This window comes from Bufo bufo, chromosome 9 (genome assembly GCF_905171765.1).
Source record: "Bufo bufo chromosome 9, aBufBuf1.1, whole genome shotgun sequence".
Taxonomy (NCBI): Eukaryota; Metazoa; Chordata; class Amphibia; order Anura; family Bufonidae; genus Bufo; species Bufo bufo.
In genome coordinates, this window is record NC_053397.1 from 228,242,368 (window position 1) to 228,266,489 (window position 24,122).

General features: G+C 50.3%; 1 protein-coding gene across 2 annotated transcripts in view; it reads right to left on the bottom strand.

The window, feature by feature from the left end:
• The window catches only part of B4GALT2 (beta-1,4-galactosyltransferase 2), a 69,707-nt gene extending 45,956 nt beyond the window's left edge, over positions 1–23,751 (bottom strand). The window contains exons 1-2 of one of the 2 annotated variants that reach the window (XM_040407967.1): positions 23,494–23,624; positions 6,069–6,476 (exon numbers count right to left, since the gene is read on the bottom strand). In XM_040407967.1, coding sequence (XP_040263901.1) covers positions 6,069–6,393 — 325 coding nt within the window. In that variant the 5' untranslated portion in view covers positions 6,394–6,476; positions 23,494–23,624. Of the gene's footprint in view, positions 1–6,068; positions 6,477–23,493 lie in introns of both variants that reach the window. The other variant, XM_040407968.1, reaches the window with a different exon arrangement.
• Between the last annotated feature and the right edge of the window lie 371 nt (positions 23,752–24,122).

Sequence of the window (24,122 nt, forward strand, 5' to 3'; positions counted from 1 at the left end):
ACCGCACCATGGGCCCCCCATACACACAGTACAGAGGAGCACCGCACCATGGACCCCCATACACACAGTACAGAGGAGCACCGCACCATGGGCCCCCCATACACACAGTACAGAGGAGCACCGCACCATGGGCCCCCCATACACACAGTACAGAGGAGCACCATGGACCCCCCATACACACAGTACAGAGGAGCACCGCACCATGGGCCCCCCATACACACAGTACAGAGGAGCACCATGGGCCCCCCATACACACAGTACAGAGGAGCACCATGGGCCCCCCATACACACAGTACAGAGGAGCACCGCACCATGGCCCCCCATACACACAGTACAGAGGAGCACCGCACCATGGCCCCCCCATACACACAGTACAGAGGAGCACCGCACCATGGACCCCCATACACACAGTACAGAGGAGCACCGCACCATGGCCCCCCCATACACACAGTACAGAGGAGCACCGCACCATGGGCCCCCCATACACACAGTACAGAGGAGCACCGCACCATGGGCCCCCCATACACACAGTACAGAGGAGCACCATGGACCCCCCATACACACAGTACAGAGGAGCACCGCACCATGGGCCCCCCATACACACAGTACAGAGGAGCACCATGGGCCCCCCATACACACAGTACAGAGGAGCACCATGGGCCCCCCATACACACAGTACAGAGGAGCACCGCACCATGGCCCCCCATACACACAGTACAGAGGAGCACCATGGCCCCCCATACACACAGTACAGAGGAGCACCGCACCATGGGCCCCCCATACACACAGTACAGAGGAGCACCGCACCATGGACCCCCCATACACACAGTACAGAGGAGCACCGCACCATGGCCCCCCCATACACACAGTACAGAGGAGCACCGCACCATGGGCCCCCCATACACACAGTACAGAGGAGCACCGCACCATGGCCCCCCCATACACACAGTACAGAGGAGCACCGCACCATGGGCCCCCCATACACACAGTACAGAGGAGCACCGCACCATGGGCCCCCCATACACACAGTACAGAGGAGCACCGCACCATGGGCCCCCCATACACACAGTACAGAGGAGCACCGCACCATGGGCCCCCCATACACACAGTACAGAGGAGCACCGCACCATGGGCCCCCCATACACACAGTACAGAGGAGCACCGCACCATGGGCCCCCCATACACACAGTACAGAGGAGCACCGCACCATGGCCCCCCCATACACACAGTACAGAGGAGCACCGCACCATGGCCCCCCCCATACACACAGTACAGAGGAGCACCGCACCATGGGCCCCCCATACACACAGTACAGAGGAGCACCGCACCATGGGCCCCCCATACACACAGTACAGAGGAGCACCGCACCATGGGCCCCCCATACACACAGTACAGAGGAGCACCATGGCCCCCCATACACACAGTACAGAGGAGCACCGCACCATGGCCCCCCCATACACACAGTACAGAGGAGCACCGCACCACGGACCCCCCATACACACAGTACAGAGGAGCACCGCACCATGGACCCCCCATACACACAGTACAGAGGAGCACCGCACCATGGACCCCCATACACACAGTACAGAGGAGCACCGCACCATGGGCCCCCCATACACACAGTACAGAGGAGCACCGCACCATGGGCCCCCCATACACACAGTACAGAGGAGCACCGCACCATGGCCCCCCCATACACACAGTACAGAGGAGCACCGCACCATGGCCCCCCCATACACACAGTACAGAGGAGCACCGCACCACGGACCCCCCATACACACAGTACAGAGGAGCACCGCACCATGGACCCCCATACACACAGTACAGAGGAGCACCGCACCATGGGCCCCCCATACACACAGTACAGAGGAGCACCGCACCATGGGCCCCCCATACACACAGTACAGAGGAGCACCGCACCATGGACCCCCATACACACAGTACAGAGGAGCACCGCACCATGGACCCCCCATACACACAGTACAGAGGAGCACCGCACCATGGACCCCCATACACACAGTACAGAGGAGCACCGCACCATGGCCCCCCCATACACACAGTACAGAGGAGCACCGCACCATGGGCCCCCCATACACACAGTACAGAGGAGCACCGCACCATGGACCCCCATACACACAGTACAGAGGAGCACCGCACCATGGGCCCCCCATACACACAGTACAGAGGAGCACCGCACCATGGGCCCCCCATACACACAGCAGAGCCAACCGTGCGGAGCGCGCTCATGTATCACGGGAGCTGCCGATGACTTGTGGCCTCTCCCCCGTGGCTGCCTCCATTACTTCACTGCGAGGAAGGAGATCTGCGGATGGTCCAACGCCGGAACATGAAGGACGATGACATCACCTGACCTGCAGGGCGCAGTCACGGGAGGATCACAGACGCCTGGGAAAGCTGGGTGTTAACGGCCCTTTACACGGGGGCGGTCCTGGCAGTGAGCGGAGGTGAAGGTGCTTTTGCCCGCTGTATGGGATCCGTCATGGCGGCTGCCATCGCTTGGCCCATTCACACAACCATATCCGTCTTTGTGGGTCGCAGATTGCGACCATGTGAATCCCGCATTTAGCGGTCCCTCCGTATGTGACAAATGCCTATCATCAGCAAAACGGACAAGAATAGGAAATGTTCTATATTTTTGGAGGATCCGCAGAACGGACATGCGGGTGTGGACAGTACACGCCCCATCCGACCTGCAATAAATGTGGACTGGGTGCAGACCGAAAATACGGTCATGTGAATGGGGCCCAGAACACAAGCTGCTGCCCAGAATCCATGATTTCTGCCAATTTCTGGCCTGGTTCACCCGGAGATCAGTGGCGCCTTCACACAGGGCAATTACAACTGCTGCTCCCCAATAACTGCCCCCATCATTGTCCCTTGTACTTCTGATCGCAGGCACCTCTCCTGGCGAATCCTAGGTGGTGGGGCAACGTAATCACCCGAAGCTTATAAGCGCCCCAACCGTAGTGCCCGATCCCCGCATGTACCGCCAGAGATGGAGCGCGGTCATGTGACCACTAGGGAGACCGACCCCGCATGTACCGCCAGAGATGGAGCGCGGTCATGTGACCACCAAGGAGACCGACCCCGCACGTACCACCAGAGATGGAGCGCGGTCATGTGACCACTAGGGAGACCGACCCCGCATGTACCGCCAGAGATGGAGCGCGGTCATGTGACCACCAAGGAGACCGATCCCGCATGTACCGCCAGAGATGGAGCGCGGTCATGTGACCACCAAGGAGACCGATCCCGCATGTACCGCCAGAGATGGAGCGCGGTCATGTGACCACCAAGGAGACCGACCCCGCACATACCACCAGAGATGGAGCGCGGTCATGTGACCACCAAGGAGACCGACCCCGCATGTACCGCCAGAGATGGAGCGCAGTCATGTGACCACCAAGGAGACCGATCCCCGCACGTACCGCCAGAGATGGAGTCGGTCATGTGACCACCAAGGAGACCGATCCCCGCATGTACCGCCAGAGATGGAGTCGGTCATGTGACCACCAAGGAGACCGATCCCCGCATGTACCGCCAGAGATGGAGTCGGTCATGTGACCACTAGGGAGACCGACCCCGCATGTACCACCAGAGATGGGGCGCAGTCATGTGACCACCAAGGAGACCGACCCCCGCACGTACCGCCAGAGATGGAGTCGGTCATGTGACCACTAGGGAGACCGACCCCGCATGTATCACCAGAGATGGGGCGCGGTCATGTGACCACCAAGGAGACCGATCCCGCATGTACCGCCAGAGATGGAGTCGGTCATGTGACCACTAGGGAGACCGACCCCGCATGTATCACCAGAGATGGGGCGCGGTCATGTGACCACCAAGGAGACCGACCCCGCACGTACCACCAGAGATGGAGCGCGGTCATGTGACCACCAAGGAGACCGATCCCCGCATGTACCGCCAGAGATGGAGTCGGTCATGTGACCACCAAGGAGACCGATCCCCGCATGTACCGCCAGAGATGGAGTCGGTCATGTGACCACTAGGGAGACCGACCCCGCATGTACCACCAGAGATGGGGCGCAGTCATGTGACCACCAAGGAGACCGACCCCCGCACGTACCGCCAGAGATGGAGTCGGTCATGTGACCACTAGGGAGACCGACCCCGCATGTACCACCAGAGATGGGGCGCAGTCATGTGACCACCAAGGAGACCGACCCCCGCACGTACCGCCAGAGATGGAGTCGGTCATGTGACCACTAGGGAGACCGACCCCGCATGTATCACCAGAGATGGGGCGCGGTCATGTGACCACCAAGGAGACCGACCCCGCATGTATCACCAGAGATGGAGCGCGGTCATGTGACCACCAAGGAGACCGACCCCGCATGTATCACCAGAGATGGAGCGCGGTCATGTGACCACCAAGGAGACCGACCCCGCATTTACCGCCAGAGATGGAGCGCGGTCATGTGACCACCAAGGAGTCCGACCCCGCATGTACCGCCAGAGATGGAGCGCGGTCATGTGACCACCAAGGAGACTGATCCCGCATGTACCGCCAGAGATGGAGCGCGGTCATGTGACCACCAAGGAGACCGATCCCGCATGTACCGCCAGAGATGGAGTGCGGTCATGTGACCACCAAGGAGACCGACCCCGCATGTATCACCAGAGATGGGGCGCGGTCATGTGACCACCAAGGAGACCGACCCCGCATGTATCACCAGAGATGGAGCGCGGTCATGTGACCACCAAGGAGACCGACCCCGCATTTACCGCCAGAGATGGAGCGCGGTCATGTGACCACCAAGGAGTCCGACCCCGCATGTACCGCCAGAGATGGAGCGCGGTCATGTGACCACCAAGGAGACTGATCCCGCATGTACCGCCAGAGATGGAGCGCGGTCATGTGACCACCAAGGAGACCGATCCCGCATGTACCGCCAGAGATGGAGTGCGGTCATGTGACCACCAAGGAGACCGACCCCGCATGTATCACCAGAGATGGGGCGCGGTCATGTGACCACCAAGGAGACCGACCCCGCACGTACCACCAGAGATGGAGCGCGGTCATGTGACCACCAAGGAGACCGATCCCGCATGTACCGCCAGAGATGGAGCGCGGTCATGTGACCACCAAGGAGACCGATCCCGCATGTACCGCCAGAGATGGAGTGCGGTCATGTGACCACCAAGGAGACCGACCCCGCATGTATCACCAGAGATGGGGCGCGGTCATGTGACCACCAAGGAGACCGACCCCGCACGTACCGCCAGAGATGGAGCGCGGTCATGTGACCACCAAGGAGACCGATCCCGCATGTACCGCCAGAGATGGAGCGCGGTCATGTGACCACCAAGGAGACCGATCCCGCATGTACCGCCAGAGATGGGGCGCGGTCATGTGACCACCAAGGAGACCGACCCCGCACGTACCGCCAGAGATGGGGCGCGGTCATGTGACCACCAAGGAGACCGACCCCGCATGTATCACCAGAGATGGGGCGCGGTCATGTGACCACCAAGGAGACCGACCCCGCACATACCACCAGAGATGGAGCGCGGTCATGTGACCACCAAGGAGACCGACCCCGCATGTATCACCAGAGATGGGGCGCGGTCATGTGACCACCAAGGAGACCGACCCCCGCATGTACCGCCAGAGATGGGGCGCGGTCATGTGACCACCAAGGAGACCGACCCCGCACGTACCACCAGAGATGGGGCGCGGTCATGTGACCACCAAGGAGACCGACCCCGCATGTATCACCAGAGATGGGGCGCGGTCATGTGACCACCAAGGAGACCGACCCCGCACGTACCACCAGAGATGGAGCGCGGTCATGTGACCCTGTCCAGGCGATGCTGGTCAGTTCTCGACACTGGTGCCTCACTCTCCAGGTTCCTCACTGCTGTCAGTGAATGGTATACTATACATTTGTTCTACAGCCAGCAGCTGCAAACCTTTCCAGTCCCACGGGTTGTCGGGTTGTTTCAGTGTATCTGATACATTGCAACAAACCCATCAGAAGCAAAACAGACAACTACAACAAGGGCCCCACAGAACGAGCACTTACCCAGCCCAGGCGGAGAGTCTGGACATGGAGGAAGAGGCCTCTCCGTCACCGTCTGATTAGGATCCACCTTGACGCTGGCAGTGCAGCTCTCGGCAGTGGAGGTGACGGCTGCGGCGTAGCTGTGCACAGTCCCGTTAGGCCTGGTAAAGTTGTAGTATGGGTGAAGCCGCGAGTAGTTCCTGACATTGAAGCGGGTGAAGAAGTCCAAGCGCTGAGCATAGACATCGAAGTAGAGGATCATGATGATGACGAAGTGCACGAGGCAGAGGAGGAGCACGGCTTTACAGATCCTCTCTAGAGTGACGCCCAGCAGCAGTCTGGTCATCTTCTGAAGTGGAGGTGGGCAGACTGGAAACCATGAGCCCCTCAGGGGTGGGAGCCCAGCACTGTCCGCAGATGGTACAGGTCCTGCAGCCAAGACAGAACAAAGGAACATAAACCAGCTGCAAATATATACAAACAAAGGTTACAACAGCCGTACATATATACAAATACACCCAGGTTATAACAGCCGTACATATATACAAACAAAGGTTACAACAGCCGTACATATATACAAATACACCCAGGTTATAACAGCCATACATATATACAAATACACCCAGGTTATAACAGCCGTACATATATACAAATACACCCAGGTTATAACAGCCGTACATATATACAAATACACCCAGGTTATAACAGCCGTACATACATACAAATACACCCAGGTTATAACAGCCGTACATACATACAAATACACCCAGGTTATAACAGCCGTACATATATACAAACAAAGGTTACAACAGCCGTACATATATACAAATACACCCAGGTTATAACAGCGGTACATATATACAAATACACCCAGGTTATAACAGCCATACATATATACAAATACACCCAGGTTATAACAGCCGTACATATATACAAACAAAGGTTACAACAGCCGTACATATATACAAATACACCCAGGTTATAACAGCCGTACATATATACAAATACACCCAGGTTATAACAGCCGTACATACATACAAATACACCCAGGTTATAACAGCCGTACATATATACAAATACACCCAGGTTATAACAGCCGTACATATATGCAAATACACCCAGGTTATAACAGCCGTACATATATACAAATACACCCAGGTTATAACAGCCGTACATATATACAAATACACCCAGGTTATAACAGCCGTACATACATACAAATACACCCAGGTTATAACAGCCGTACATATATACAAATACACCCAGGTTATAACAGCCGTACATACATACAAATACACCGAGGTTATAACAGCCGTACATATATACAAATACACCCAGGTTATAACAGCCGTACATATATACAAATACACCCAGGTTATAACAGCCGTACATATATACAAATACACCCAGGTTATAACAGCCGTACATACATACAAATACACCCAGGTTATAACAGCCGTACATACATACAAATACACCCAGGTTATAACAGCCGTACATATATACAAATACACCCAGGTTATAACAGCCGTACATATATACAAACAAAGGTTACAACAGCCGTACATATATACAAATACACCCAGGTTATAACAGCCGTACATATATACAAATACACCCAGGTTATAACAGCCGTACATACATACAAATACACCCAGGTTATAACAGCCGTACATATATACAAATACACCCAGGTTATAACAGCCGTACATATATGCAAATACACCCAGGTTATAACAGCCGTACATACATACAAATACACCCAGGTTATAACAGCCGTACATATATACAAATACACCCAGGTTATAACAGCCGTACATATATACAAATACACCCAGGTTATAACAGCCGTACATACATACAAATACACCCAGGTTATAACAGCCGTACATATATACAAATACACCCAGGTTATAACAGCCGTACATACATACAAATACACCGAGGTTATAACAGCCGTACATATATACAAATACACCCAGGTTATAACAGCCGTACATATATACAAATACACCCAGGTTATAACAGCCGTACATATATACAAATACACCCAGGTTATAACAGCCGTACATACATACAAATACACCCAGGTTATAACAGCCGTACATACATACAAATACACCCAGGTTATAACAGCCGTACATATATACAAATACACCCAGGTTATAACAGCGGAACATATATACAAATACACCCAGGTTATAACAGCGGTACATATATACAAATACACCCAGGTTATAACAGCCGTACATATATACAAATACACCCAGGTTATAACAGCGGTACATATATACAAATACACCCAGGTTATAACAGCGGTACATATATACAAATACACCCAGGTTATAACAGCCGTACATACATACAAATACACCCAGGTTATAACAGCCGTACATATATACAAATACACCCAGGTTATAACAGCCGTACATACATACAAATACACCCAGGTTATAACAGCCGTACATATATACAAATACACCCAGGTTATAACAGCCGTACATACATACAAATACACCCAGGTTATAACAGCCGTACATATATACAAATACACCCAGGTTATAACAGCCATACATATATACAAATACACCCAGGTTATAACAGCCGTACATACATACAAATACACCAAGGTTATAACAGCCGTACATATATACAAATACACCCAGGTTATAACAGCCGTACATATATACAAATACACCCAGGTTATAACAGCCGTACATATATACAAATACACCCAGGTTATAACAGCCGTACATATATAATTATATACAGGAAATGCCCAGGTTATATCAGCTGTACATATCACTACATACAAGAAGATGTATAACATATACCAACCGTACATATATAATTATATCCAGGAGATGCCCAGGTTATACCAGCTGTACATATATAATTATATACAGGAGATGCCCAGGTTATACCAGCTGTACATATATAATTATATACAGGAGATGCCCAGGTTATACCAGCTGTACATATATAATTAGATACAGGAGATACCCAGGTTATACCAGCTGTACATATATAATTAGATACAGGAGATGCCCAGGTTATACCAGCTGTACATATATAATTATATACAGGAGATACCCAGGTTATACCAGCTGTACATATATAATTATATACAGGAGATGCCCAGGTTATACCAGCTGTACATATATAATTATATACAGGAGATGCCCAGGTTATACCAGCTGTACATATATAATTATATACAGGAGATGCCCAGGTTATACCAGCTGTACATATATAATTATATACAGGAGATGCCCAGGTTATACCAGCTGTACATATATAATTATATACAGGAGATACCCAGGTTATACCAGCTGTACATATATAATTATATACAGGAGATGCCCAGGTTATACCAGTTGTACATATATAATTATATACAGGAGATGCCCAGGTTATACCAGCTGTACATATATAATTATATACAGGAGATGCCCAGGTTATACCAGCTGTACATATATAATTATATACAGGAGATGCCCAGGTTATACCAGCTGTACATATATAATTATATACAGGAGATGCCCAGGTTATACCAGCTGTACATATATAATTATATACAGGAGATACCCAGGTTATACCAGCTGTACATATATAATTATATACAGGAGATGCCCAGGTTATACCAGCTGTACATATATAATTATATACAGGAGATGCCCAGGTTATATTAGCCGTACATATATAATTATATACAGGAGATACCCAGGTTATACCAGCATGCTCCATATCACTATATACAGAAGATTTATAACTTATACCAGCTGTACATATATAATTATATACAGGAGATCCCCAGGTTATACCAGCTGTACATATATAATTATATACAGGACATACCCAGGTTATACCAGCTGTACATATATAATTATATACAGGAGAGGCCCAGGTTATACCAGCTGTACATATATCATTATATACAGGAGATGCCCAGGTTATACCAGCATGGTCCATATCACTATATACAAGAAGATGTATAACTTATACCAGCTGTACATATATAATTATATACAGGAGATACCCAGGTTATACCAGCTGTACATATATAATTATATACAGGAGATACCCAGGTTATACCAGCTGTACATATATAATTATATACAGGAGATGCCCGGGTTATACCAGCTGTACATATATAACTATATACAGGAGATGCCCAGGTTATACCAGCTGTACATATATAATTATATACAGGAGATGCCCAGGTTATACCAGCATGGTCCATATCACTTTATACAGAAGATGTATAACTTATACCAGCTGTACATATATAATTATATACAGGAGATGCCCAGGTTATACCAGCTGTACATATATAATTATATACAGGAGATGCCCAGGTTATACCAGCTGTACATATATAATTATATACAGGAGATACCCAGGTTATACCAGCTGTACATATATAACTATATACAGGAGATGCCCAGGTTATACCAGCTGTACATATATAATTATATACAGGAGATGCCCAGGTTATACCAGCTGTACATATATAATTATATACAGGAGATGCCCAGGTTATACCAGCTGTACATATATAATTATATACAGGAGATGCCCAGGTTATACCAGCTGTACATATATAATTATATACAGGAGATGCCCAGGTTATACCAGCTGTACATATATAATTATATACAGGAGATGCCCAGGTGATACCAGCTGTACATATATAATTATATACAGGAGATCCCCAGGTTATACCAGCTGTACATATATAATTATATACAGGAGATGCCCGGGTTATACCAGCTGTACATATATAACTATATACAGGAGATGCCCAGGTTATACCAGCTGTACATATATAATTATATACAGGAGATGCCCAGGTTATACCAGCTGTACATATATAATTATATACAGGAGATGCCCAGGTTATACCAGCTGTACATATATAATTATATACAGGAGATGCCCAGGTTATACCAGTTGTACATATATAATTATATACAGGAGATGCCCAGGTTATACCAGCTGTACATATATAATTATATACAGGAGATGCCCAGGTTATACCAGCTGTACATATATAATTATATACAGGAGATGCCCAGGTTATACCAGCTGTACATATATAATTATATACAGGAGATGCCCGGGTTATACCAGCTGTACATATATAATTATATACAGGAGATGCCCAGGTTATACCAGCTGTACATATATAATTATATACAGGAGATGCCCAGGTTATACCAGCTGTACATATATAATTATATACAGGAGATGCCCAGGTTATACCAGCTGTACATATATAATTATATACAGGAGATACCCAGGTTATACCAGCTGTACATATATAATTATATACAGGAGATACCCAGGTTATACCAGCTGTACATATATAATTATATACAGGAGATGCCCAGGTTATACCAGCTGTACATATATAATTATATACAGGAGATGCCCAGGTTATATTAGCCGTACATATATAATTATATACAGGAGATGCCAGGGTTATACCAGCTGTACATATATAATTATATACAGGAGATGCCCAGGTGATACCAGCTGTACATATATAATTATATACAGGAGATGCCCAGGTTATACCAGCATGCTCCATATCACTATATACAGAAGATTTATAACTTATACCAGCTGTACATATATAACTATATACAGGAGATGCCCAGGTGATACCAGCTGTACATATATAACTATATACAGGAGATGCCCAGGTTATACCAGCTGTACATATATAATTATATACAGGAGATGCCCAGGTTATACCAGCTGTACATATATAATTATATACAGGAGATGCCCAGGTTATACCAGCTGTACATATATAATTATATACAGGAGATGCCCAGGTTATACCAGCTGTACATATATAATTATATACAGGAGATACCCAGGTTATACCAGCTGTACATATATAATTATATACAGGAGATGCCCAGGTTATACCAGCTGTACATATATAATTATATACAGGAGATGCCCAGGTTATACCAGCTGTACATATATAATTATATACAGGAGATGCCCAGGTTATACCAGCTGTACATATATAATTATATACAGGAGATGCCCAGGTTATACCAGCTGTACATATATAACTATATACAGGAGATGCCCAGGTTATACCAGCATGCTCCATATCACTATATACAAGAAGATGTATAACTTATACCAGCTGTACATATATAACTATATACAGGAGATGCCCAGGTTATACCAGCATGCTCCATATCACTTTATACAGGGCCTGGACTGGGCGCACCTCGCGGGTTGCATGGTGCAGCAGTCTGTGTTCTTTGTAGCAGGCAGAGCATCACCTTATTCACTGCCGCTCCCCGGCTCCAGAGCATCGCTCCCTCCTGTAGCTTTATTTAAATTGCATTCATCTCCATTATTTGCAGCTTCACTTCCTCTGAGGACTGGAATGTAGGACGACGGAATAGCGGTAAAGCGAAGTCAGCAGGAGCCGACCGGAGGAAAATGCGGAAGAAAGTGACGGAGCAAATCTAAAAACTCTACAAAGTCTTAATTCAACCAAACCCCAAAATGAATGGATAAGTGTAAATCTCCATCCTCCTCCCCAATCACTCAACATCCAGGGCTCTAGAAAAACTGGATGACTGCCCCTGTGGTCGCAGATCTGGCGGGACAGAACATCAGTGCCTATACTGTGTCCACAGAGCCAAACAATGGCCACATAGCGCCAACAGCGCCCAGAGCTATAATGTGCTCGCTTACTCCTTACATGTCTCTCTCACCAGGAGACGTTCAAGACCAGACACCACCTGGACCAGAGGCCAAGAGAGCACCTGGACCAGAGGCCAAGAGAGCACCTGGACCAGAGGCCAAGAGAGCACCTGGACCAGAGGCCAAGAGAGCACCTGGACCAGAGGTCAAGACAGCACCTGGACCAGAGGTCAAGAGAGCACCTGGACCAGAGGTCAAGAGAGCACCTGGACCAGAGGCCAAGACAGCACCTGGACCAGAGGCCAAGAGAGCACCTGGACCAGAGGCCAAGAGAGCACCTGGACCAGAGGTCAAGAGAGCACCTGGACCAGAGGCCAAGAGAGCACCTGGACCAGAGGTCAAGACAGCACCTGGACCAGAGGTCAAGAGAGCACCTGGACCAGAGGTCAAGAGAGCACCTGGACCAGAGGCCAAGAGAGCACCTGGACCAGAGGCCAAGAGAGCACCTGGACCAGAGGCCAAGAGAGCACCTGGACCAGAGGCCAAGAGAGCACCTGGACCAGAGGCCAAGAGAGCACCTGGACCAGAGGCCAAGAAAGCACCTGGACCAGAGGCCAAGAGAGGGTGGGGGGCACATACAGTATATATAGAGGGTGGGGGGGCACATACAGTATATAGAGGGTGGGGGGCACACACAGTATATATAGAGGGTGGGGGGCACACACAGTATATATAGAGGGTGGGGGGCACACACAGTATATAGAGGGTGGGGGGCACACACAGTATATAGAGGGTGGGGGGCACATACAGTATATATAGAGGGTGGGGGGGCACACACAGTATATAGAGGGTGGGGGGCACACACAGTATATAGAGGGTGGGGGGCACATACAGTATATAGAGGGTGGAGGGCACATACAGTATATAGAGGGTGGGGGGCACATACAGTATATAGAGGGTGGGGGGCACACACAGTATATATAGAGGGTGGGGGGCACACACAGTATATATAGAGGGTGGGGGGCACACACAGTATATATAGAGGGTGGAGGGCACACACAGTATATAGAGGGTGGGGGGCACACACAGTATATAGAGGGTGGGGGGCACACACAGTATATAGAGGGTGGAGGGCACATACAGTATATAGAGGGTGGGGGGCACATACAGTATATAGAGGGTGGAGGGCACATACAGTATATAGAGGGTGGGGGGCACACACAGTATATATAGAGGGTGGGGGGCACATACAGTATATATAGAGGGTGGAGGGCACATACAGTATATAGAGGGTGGAGGGCACATACAGTATATAGAGGGTGGAGGGCACATACAGTATATAGAGGGTGGGGGGCACATACAGTATATATAGAGGGTGGAGGGCACATACAGTATATAGAGGGTGGAGGGCACATACAGTATATAGAGGGTGGGGGGCACATACAGTATATATAGAGGGTGGAGGGCACATACAGTATATATAGAGGGTGGAGGGCACATACAGTATATATAGAGGGTGGAGGGCACACACAGTATATATAGAGGGTGGGGGGGCACATACAGTATATATAGAGGGTGGGGGGCACATACAGTATATAGATGGTGGGGGGCACACACAGTATATATAGAGGGTGGGGGGCACATACAGTATATATAGAGGGTGGGGGGCACACACAGTATATAGAGGGTGGGGGGCACACACAGTATATATAGAGGGTGGGGGGCACACACAGTATATATAGAGGGTGGGGGGCACATACAGTATATAGATGGTGGGGGGCACACACAGTATATATAGAGGGTGGGGGGCACATACAGTATATATAGAGGGTGGGGGGCACACACAGTATATAGAGGGTGGGGGGCACACACAGTATATATAGAGGGTGGGGGGCACACACAGTATATATAGAGGGTGGGGGGCACATACAGTATATATAGAGGGTGGAGGGCACACACAGTATATAGAGGGTGGGGGGCACACACAGTATATAGAGGGTGGGGGGCACATACAGTATATAGAGGGTGGGGGGCACATACAGTATATAGAGGGTGGGGGGCACATACAGTATATAGAGGGTGGGGGGCACATACAGTATATATAGAGGGTGGGGGGCACACACAGTATATATAGAGGGTGGGGGGCACATACAGTATATAGAGGGTGGGGGGCACATACAGTATATATAGAGGGTGGGGGGCACACACAGTATATAGAGGGTGGGGGGCACACACAGTATAAATAGAGGGTGGGGGGCACATACAGTATATAGAGGGTGGGGGGCACATACAGTATATATAGAGGGTGGGGGGCACACACAGTATATATAGAGGGTGGGGGGCACACACAGTATATAGATGGTGGGGGGCACATACAGTATATAGAGGGTGGGGGGCACATACAGTATATATAGAGGGTGGGGGGCACACACAGTATATAGAGGGTGGGGGGCACACACAGTATATAGAGGGTGGAGGGCACACACAGTATATAGATGGTGGGGGGCACATACAGTATATATAGAGGGTGGGGGGCACACACAGTATATAGAGGGTGGGGGGCACACACAGTATATAGAGGGTGGGGGGCACATACAGTATATATAGAGGGTGGGGGGCACACACAGTATATAGAGGGTGGGGGGCACACACAGTATATAGAGGGTGGGGGGCACATACAGTATATATAGAGGGTGGGGGGCACACACAGTATATAGAGGGTGGGGGGCACATACAGTATATATAGAGGGTGGGGGGCACATACAGTATATATAGAGGGTGGAGGGCACATACAGTATATAGAGGGTGGGGGGCACATACAGTATATAGAGGGTGGGGGGCACATACAGTATATAGAGGGTGGGGGGCACATACAGTATATAGATGGTGGGGGGCACACACAGTATATAGAGGGTGGGGGGCACATACAGTATATAGATGGTGGAGGGCACACACAGTATATAGAGGGTGGGGGGGCACATACAGTATATAGAGGGTGGGGGGCACACACAGTATATAGAGGGTGGGGGGCACATACAGTATATATATAGAGGGTGGGGGGCACATACAGTATATATAGAGGGTGGGGGGCACACACAGTATATAGAGGGTGGGGGGCACACACAGTATATAGAGGGTGGGGGGCACACACAGTATATAGAGGGTGGGGGGCACATACAGTATATATAGAGGGTGGGGGGCACATACAGTATATATAGAGGGTGGGGGGCACACACAGTATATAGATGGTGGGGGGCACACACAGTATATAGAGGGTGGGGGGCACATACAGTATATAGAGGGTGGGGGGGCACATACAGTATATAGAGGGTGGGGGGCACACACAGTATATAGAGGGTGGGGGGCACACACAGTATATAGAGGGTGGGGGGCACACACAGTATATATAGAGGGTGGGGGGCACATACAGTATATATAGAGGGTGGGGGGCACATACAGTATATATAGAGGGTGGGGGGCACACACAGTATATAGAGGGTGGGGGGCACATACAGTATATAGAGGGTGGGGGGCACACACAGTATATAGAGGGTGGGGGGCACATACAGTATATATAGAGGGTGGGGGGCACATACAGTATATATAGAGGGTGGGGGGCACATACAGTATATAGATGGTGGGGGGCACACACAGTATATAGAGGGTGGGGGGCACATACAGTATATAGAGGGTGGAGGGCACACACAGTATATATAGAGGGTGGGGGGCACACACAGTATATATAGAGGGTGGGGGACACACACAGTATATATAGAGGGTGGGGGGCACATACAGTATATAGAGGGTGGGGGGCACACACAGTATATAGAGGGTGGGGGGCACATACAGTATATATAGAGGGTGGGGGGCACATACAGTATATAGATGGTGGGGGGCACACACAGTATATAGAGGGTGGGGGGCACATACAGTATATAGAGGGTGGAGGGCACACACAGTATATATAGAGGGTGGGGGGCACACACAGTATATATAGAGGGTGGGGGACACACACAGTATATAGAGGGTGGGGGCACATACAGTATATAGAGGGTGGGGGGCACACACAGTATATAGAGGGTGGGGGGCACATACAGTATATATAGAGGGTGGGGGGCACATACAGTATATATAGAGGGTGGGGGGCACATACAGTATATAGATGGTGGGGGGCACACACAGTATATATAGAGGGTGGGGGGCACACACAGTATATATAGAGGGTGGGGGGCACACACAGTATATATAGAGGGTGGGGGGCACACACAGTATATATAGAGGGTGGAGGGCACACACAGTATATATAGAGGGTGGGGGGCACATACAGTATATAGAGGGTGGGGGGCACACACAGTATATAGAGGGTGGGGGGCACATACAGTATATATATAGAGGGTGGAGGGCACACACAGTATATATAGAGGGTGGGGGGCACATACAGTATATATAGAGGGTGGGGGGCACATACAGTATATAGAGGGTGGGGGGCACATACAGTATATAGAGGGTGGAGGGCACACACAGTATATATAGAGGGTGGAGGGCACATACAGTATATATAGAGGGTGGGGGGCACATACAGTATATAGAGGGTGGGGGGCACATACAGTATATAGAGGGTGGGGGGCACATACAGTATATATAGAGGGTGGGGGGCACACACAGTATATATAGAGGGTGGGGGGCACACACAGTATATATAGAGGGTGGGGGACACACACAGTATATAGAGGGTGGGGGCACATACAGTATATAGAGGGTGGGGGGCACACACAGTATATAGAGGGTGGGGGGCACATACAGTATATATAGAGGGTGGGGGGCACATACAGTATATATAGAGGGTGGGGGGCACATACAGTATATAGATGGTGGGGGGCACACACAGTATATATAGAGGGTGGGGGGCACACACAGTATATATAGAGGGTGGGGGGCACACACAGTATATATAGAGGGTGGGGGGCACACACAGTATATATAGAGGGTGGAGGGCACACACAGTATATATAGAGGGTGGGGGGCACATACAGTATATAGAGGGTGGGGGGCACACACAGTATATAGAGGGTGGGGGGCACATACAGTATATATATAGAGGGTGGAGGGCACACACAGTATATAGAGGGTGGGGGGCACACACAGTATATATAGAGGGTGGGGGGCACACACAGTATATATAGAGGGTGGAGGGCACACACAGTATATATAGAGGGTGGGGGGCACATACAGTATATATAGAGGGTGGGGGGCACATACAGTATATATATAGAGGGTGGAGGGCACACACAGTATATATAGAGGGTGGGGGGCACATACAGTATATAGATGGTGGGGGGCACATACAGTATATATAGAGGGTGGGGGGCACATACAGTATATAGAGGGTGGGGGGCACATACAGTATATAGAGGGTGGAGGGCACACACAGTATATATAGAGGGTGGAGGGCACATACAGTATATATAGAGGGTGGGGGGCACATACAGTATATAGAGGGTGGGGGGCACATACAGTATATAGAGGGTGGGGGGCACATACAGTATATATAGAGGGTGGGGGGCACATACAGTATATAGAGGGTGGGGGGCACATACAGTATATATAGAGGGTGGGGGGCACACACAGTATATAGAGGGTGGAGGGCACATACAGTATATATAGAGGGTGGGGGGCACACACAGTATATAGAGGGTGGGGGGCACACACAGTATATAGAGGGTGGGGGGCACATACAGTATATAGATGGTGGGGGGCACACACAGTATATAGAGGGTGGGGGGCACACACAGTATATAGAGGGTGGGGGGCACACACAGTATATAGAGGGTGGGGGGCACATACAGTATATAGATGGTGGGGGGCACACACAGTATATAGAGGGTGGGGGGCACACACAGTATATATAGAGGGTGGGGGGCACACACAGTATATAGAGGGTGGGGGGCACATACAGTATATAGATGGTGGGGGGCACACACAGTATATAGAGGGTGGGGGGCACATACAGTATATATAGAGGGTGGGGGGCACACACAGTATATAGAGGGTGGGGGGCACATACAGTATATAGATGGTGGGGGGCACACACAGTATATAGAGGGTGGGGGGCACATACAGTATATATAGAGGGTGGGGGGCACATACAGTATATAGAGGGTGGGGGGCACACACAGTATATAGAGGGTGGGGGGCACATACAGTATATAGAGGGTGGGGGGCACATACAGTATATATAGAGGGTGGGGGGCACATACAGTATATAGAGGGTGGGGGGCACATACAGTATATATAGAGGGTGGGGGGAACACACAGTATATAGAGGGTGGGGGGCACACACAGTATATAGAGGGTGGGGGGCACACACAGTATATATAGAGGGTGGGGGGCACACACAGTATATAGAGGGTGGGGGGCACATACAGTATATATAGAGGGTGGGGGGCACACACAGTATATAGAGGGTGGGGGCACATACAGTATATATAGAGGGTGGAGGGCACACACAGTATATAGAGGGTGGGGGGCACATACAGTATATAGAGGGTGGAGGGCACATACAGTATATATAGAGGGTGGGGGGCACATACAGTATATAGAGGGTGGAGGGCACATACAGTATATATAGAGGGTGGGGGGCACATACAGTATATAGAGGGTGGGGGGCACATACAGTATATATAGAGGGTGGGGGGCACATACAGTATATAGAGGGTGGGGGGCACATACAGTATATATAGAGGGTGGGGGGCACACACAGTATATAGAGGGTGGGGGGCACATACAGTATATATAGAGGGTGGAGGGCACACACAGTATATAGAGGGTGGGGGGCACATACAGTATATAGAGGGTGGAGGGCACATACAGTATATATAGAGGGTGGGGGGCACATACAGTATATAGAGGGTGGGGGGCACATACAGTATATATAGAGGGTGGGGGGCACATACAGTATATAGAGGGTGGGGGGCACATACAGTATATATAGAGGGTGGGGGGCACACACAGTATATAGAGGGTGGGGGGCACATACAGTATATATAGAGGGTGGGGGGCACACACAGTATATATAGAGGGTGGGGGGCACACACAGTATATAGAGGGTGGGGGGCACATACAGTATATATAGAGGGTGGGGGGCACATACAGTATATATAGAGGGTGGAGGGCACATACAGTATATAGAGGGTGGGGGGCACATACAGTATATAGAGGGTGGGGGGCACATACAGTATATAGAGGGTGGGGGGCACATACAGTATATAGATGGTGGGGGGCACACACAGTATATAGAGGGTGGGGGGCACATACAGTATATAGATGGTGGAGGGCACACACAGTATATAGAGGGTGGGGGGGCACATACAGTATATAGAGGGTGGGGGGCACACACAGTATATAGAGGGTGGGGGGCACATACAGTATATATATAGAGGGTGGGGGGCACATACAGTATATATAGAGGGTGGGGGGCACACACAGTATATAGAGGGTGGGGGGCACACACAGTATATAGAGGGTGGGGGGCACACACAGTATATAGAGGGTGGGGGGCACATACAGTATATATAGAGGGTGGGGGGCACATACAGTATATATAGAGGGTGGGGGGCACACACAGTATATAGATGGTGGGGGGCACACACAGTATATAGAGGGTGGGGGGCACATACAGTATATAGAGGGTGGGGGGGCACATACAGTATATAGAGGGTGGGGGGCACACACAGTATATAGAGGGTGGGGGGCACACACAGTATATAGAGGGTGGGGGGCACACACAGTATATATAGAGGGTGGGGGGCACATACAGTATATATAGAGGGTGGGGGGCACATACAGTATATATAGAGGGTGGGGGGCACACACAGTATATAGAGGGTGGGGGGCACATACAGTATATAGAGGGTGGGGGGCACACACAGTATATAGAGGGTGGGGGGCACATACAGTATATATAGAGGGTGGGGGGCACATACAGTATATATAGAGGGTGGGGGGCACATACAGTATATAGATGGTGGGGGGCACACACAGTATATAGAGGGTGGGGGGCACATACAGTATATAGAGGGTGGAGGGCACACACAGTATATATAGAGGGTGGGGGGCACACACAGTATATATAGAGGGTGGGGGACACACACAGTATATATAGAGGGTGGGGGGCACATACAGTATATAGAGGGTGGGGGGCACACACAGTATATAGAGGGTGGGGGGCACATACAGTATATATAGAGGGTGGGGGGCACATACAGTATATAGATGGTGGGGGGCACACACAGTATATAGAGGGTGGGGGGCACATACAGTATATAGAGGGTGGAGGGCACACACAGTATATATAGAGGGTGGGGGGCACACACAGTATATATAGAGGGTGGGGGACACACACAGTATATAGAGGGTGGGGGCACATACAGTATATAGAGGGTGGGGGGCACACACAGTATATAGAGGGTGGGGGGCACATACAGTATATATAGAGGGTGGGGGGCACATACAGTATATATAGAGGGTGGGGGGCACATACAGTATATAGAGGGTGGGGGGCACACACAGTATATATAGAGGGTGGGGGGCACACACAGTATATATAGAGGGTGGGGGGCACACACAGTATATATAGAGGGTGGGGGGCACACACAGTATATATAGAGGGTGGAGGGCACACACAGTATATATAGAGGGTGGGGGGCACATACAGTATATAGAGGGTGGGGGGCACACACAGTATATAGAGGGTGGGGGGCACATACAGTATATATATAGAGGGTGGAGGGCACACACAGTATATATAGAGGGTGGGGGGCACATACAGTATATATAGAGGGTGGGGGGCACACACAGTATATATAGAGGGTGGGGGGCACACACAGTATATATAGAGGGTGGAGGGCACACACAGTATATATAGAGGGTGGGGGGCACATACAGTATATATAGAGGGTGGGGGGCACATACAGTATATATATAGAGGGTGGAGGGCACACACAGTATATATAGAGGGTGGGGGGCACATACAGTATATAGATGGTGGGGGGCACATACAGTATATATAGAGGGTGGGGGGCACATACAGTATATAGAGGGTGGGGGGCACATACAGTATATAGAGGGTGGAGGGCACACACAGTATATATAGAGGGTGGAGGGCACATACAGTATATATAGAGGGTGGGGGGCACATACAGTATATAGAGGGTGGGGGGCACATACAGTATATAGAGGGTGGGGGGCACATACAGTATATATAGAGGGTGGGGGGCACATACAGTATATAGAGGGTGGGGGGCACATACAGTATATATAGAGGGTGGGGGGCACACACAGTATATAGAGGGTGGAGGGCACATACAGTATATATAGAGGGTGGGGGGCACACACAGTATATAGAGGGTGGGGGGCACACACAGTATATAGAGGGTGGGGGGCACATACAGTATATAGATGGTGGGGGGCACACACAGTATATAGAGGGTGGGGGGCACACACAGTATATAGAGGGTGGGGGGCACACACAGTATATAGAGGGTGGGGGGCACATACAGTATATAGATGGTGGGGGGCACACACAGTATATAGAGGGTGGGGGGCACACACAGTATATATAGAGGGTGGGGGGCACACACAGTATATAGAGGGTGGGGGGCACATACAGTATATAGATGGTGGGGGGCACACACAGTATATAGAGGGTGGGGGGCACATACAGTATATATAGAGGGTGGGGGGCACACACAGTATATAGAGGGTGGGGGGCACATACAGTATATAGATGGTGGGGGGCACACACAGTATATAGAGGGTGGGGGGCACATACAGTATATATAGAGGGTGGGGGGCACATACAGTATATAGAGGGTGGGGGGCACACACAGTATATAGAGGGTGGGGGGCACATACAGTATATAGAGGGTGGGGGGCACATACAGTATATATAGAGGGTGGGGGGCACATACAGTATATAGAGGGTGGGGGGCACATACAGTATATATAGAGGGTGGGGGGAACACACAGTATATAGAGGGTGGGGGGCACACACAGTATATAGAGGGTGGGGGGCACACACAGTATATATAGAGGGTGGGGGGCACACACAGTATATAGAGGGTGGGGGGCACATACAGTATATATAGAGGGTGGGGGGCACACACAGTATATAGAGGGTGGGGGCACATACAGTATATATAGAGGGTGGAGGGCACACACAGTATATAGAGGGTGGGGGGCACATACAGTATATAGAGGGTGGAGGGCACATACAGTATATATAGAGGGTGGGGGGCACATACAGTATATAGAGGGTGGAGGGCACATACAGTATATATAGAGGGTGGGGGGCACATACAGTATATAGAGGGTGGGGGGCACATACAGTATATATAGAGGGTGGGGGGCACATACAGTATATAGAGGGTGGGGGGCACATACAGTATATATAGAGGGTGGGGGGCACACACAGTATATAGAGGGTGGGGGGCACATACAGTATATATAGAGGGTGGAGGGCACACACAGTATATAGAGGGTGGGGGGCACATACAGTATATAGAGGGTGGAGGGCACATACAGTATATATAGAGGGTGGGGGGCACATACAGTATATAGAGGGTGGGGGGCACATACAGTATATATAGAGGGTGGGGGGCACATACAGTATATAGAGGGTGGGGGGCACATACAGTATATATAGAGGGTGGGGGGCACATACAGTATATAGAGGGTGGGGGGCACACACAATCCCCCCGATGCTCACCAGGCGGGTGGCCGTCACCTCGTCCTCCCGGGCTCCATGTCGTCGGGCCGGCTAGCTCCCCTCCCCGGGGCCCGGCTCCGCATCTTCCCGGTTGATACTTTGTTTCTCTATGTCTTGCCGGAGAAAAGGGGAGGGGCTCCCGCGGGTCAGAGCTGCAGAATCGGGTGTACACCCGGCTGATCGATAACCCGAGCCCCCCCCCCCCCCAATCTCCAGCATCAGCTACGGAAGCCGGAGCGACCAGAGCGGCGGAGAAGAGGCAGCTCCCCTCCCCCTCCCGCTGCTCTTTGTCTGACTCCCCCTCCTCTGTGAGTAGAAGGGGGGCCCTCACAGCCGGGACCCCGGGGGCCACCTCCTCCCTGCTGCAGCCGCCATCCCCTGAACATCCCCTCACCTCTATTTATCATCCCCCTCCTCATATCATCCCTATACCCCCTATATATCATCACCCCCTCCTCTATATATCATCACCCCCTCCTATATATATCATCACCCCCTCCTCTATATATCATCACCCCCTCCTCTATATATCATCCCTATATCCCCTATATATCATCACCCCCTCCTCTATATATCATCACCCCCCCCTCTATATATCATCCCTATATCCCCTATATAACATCACCCCC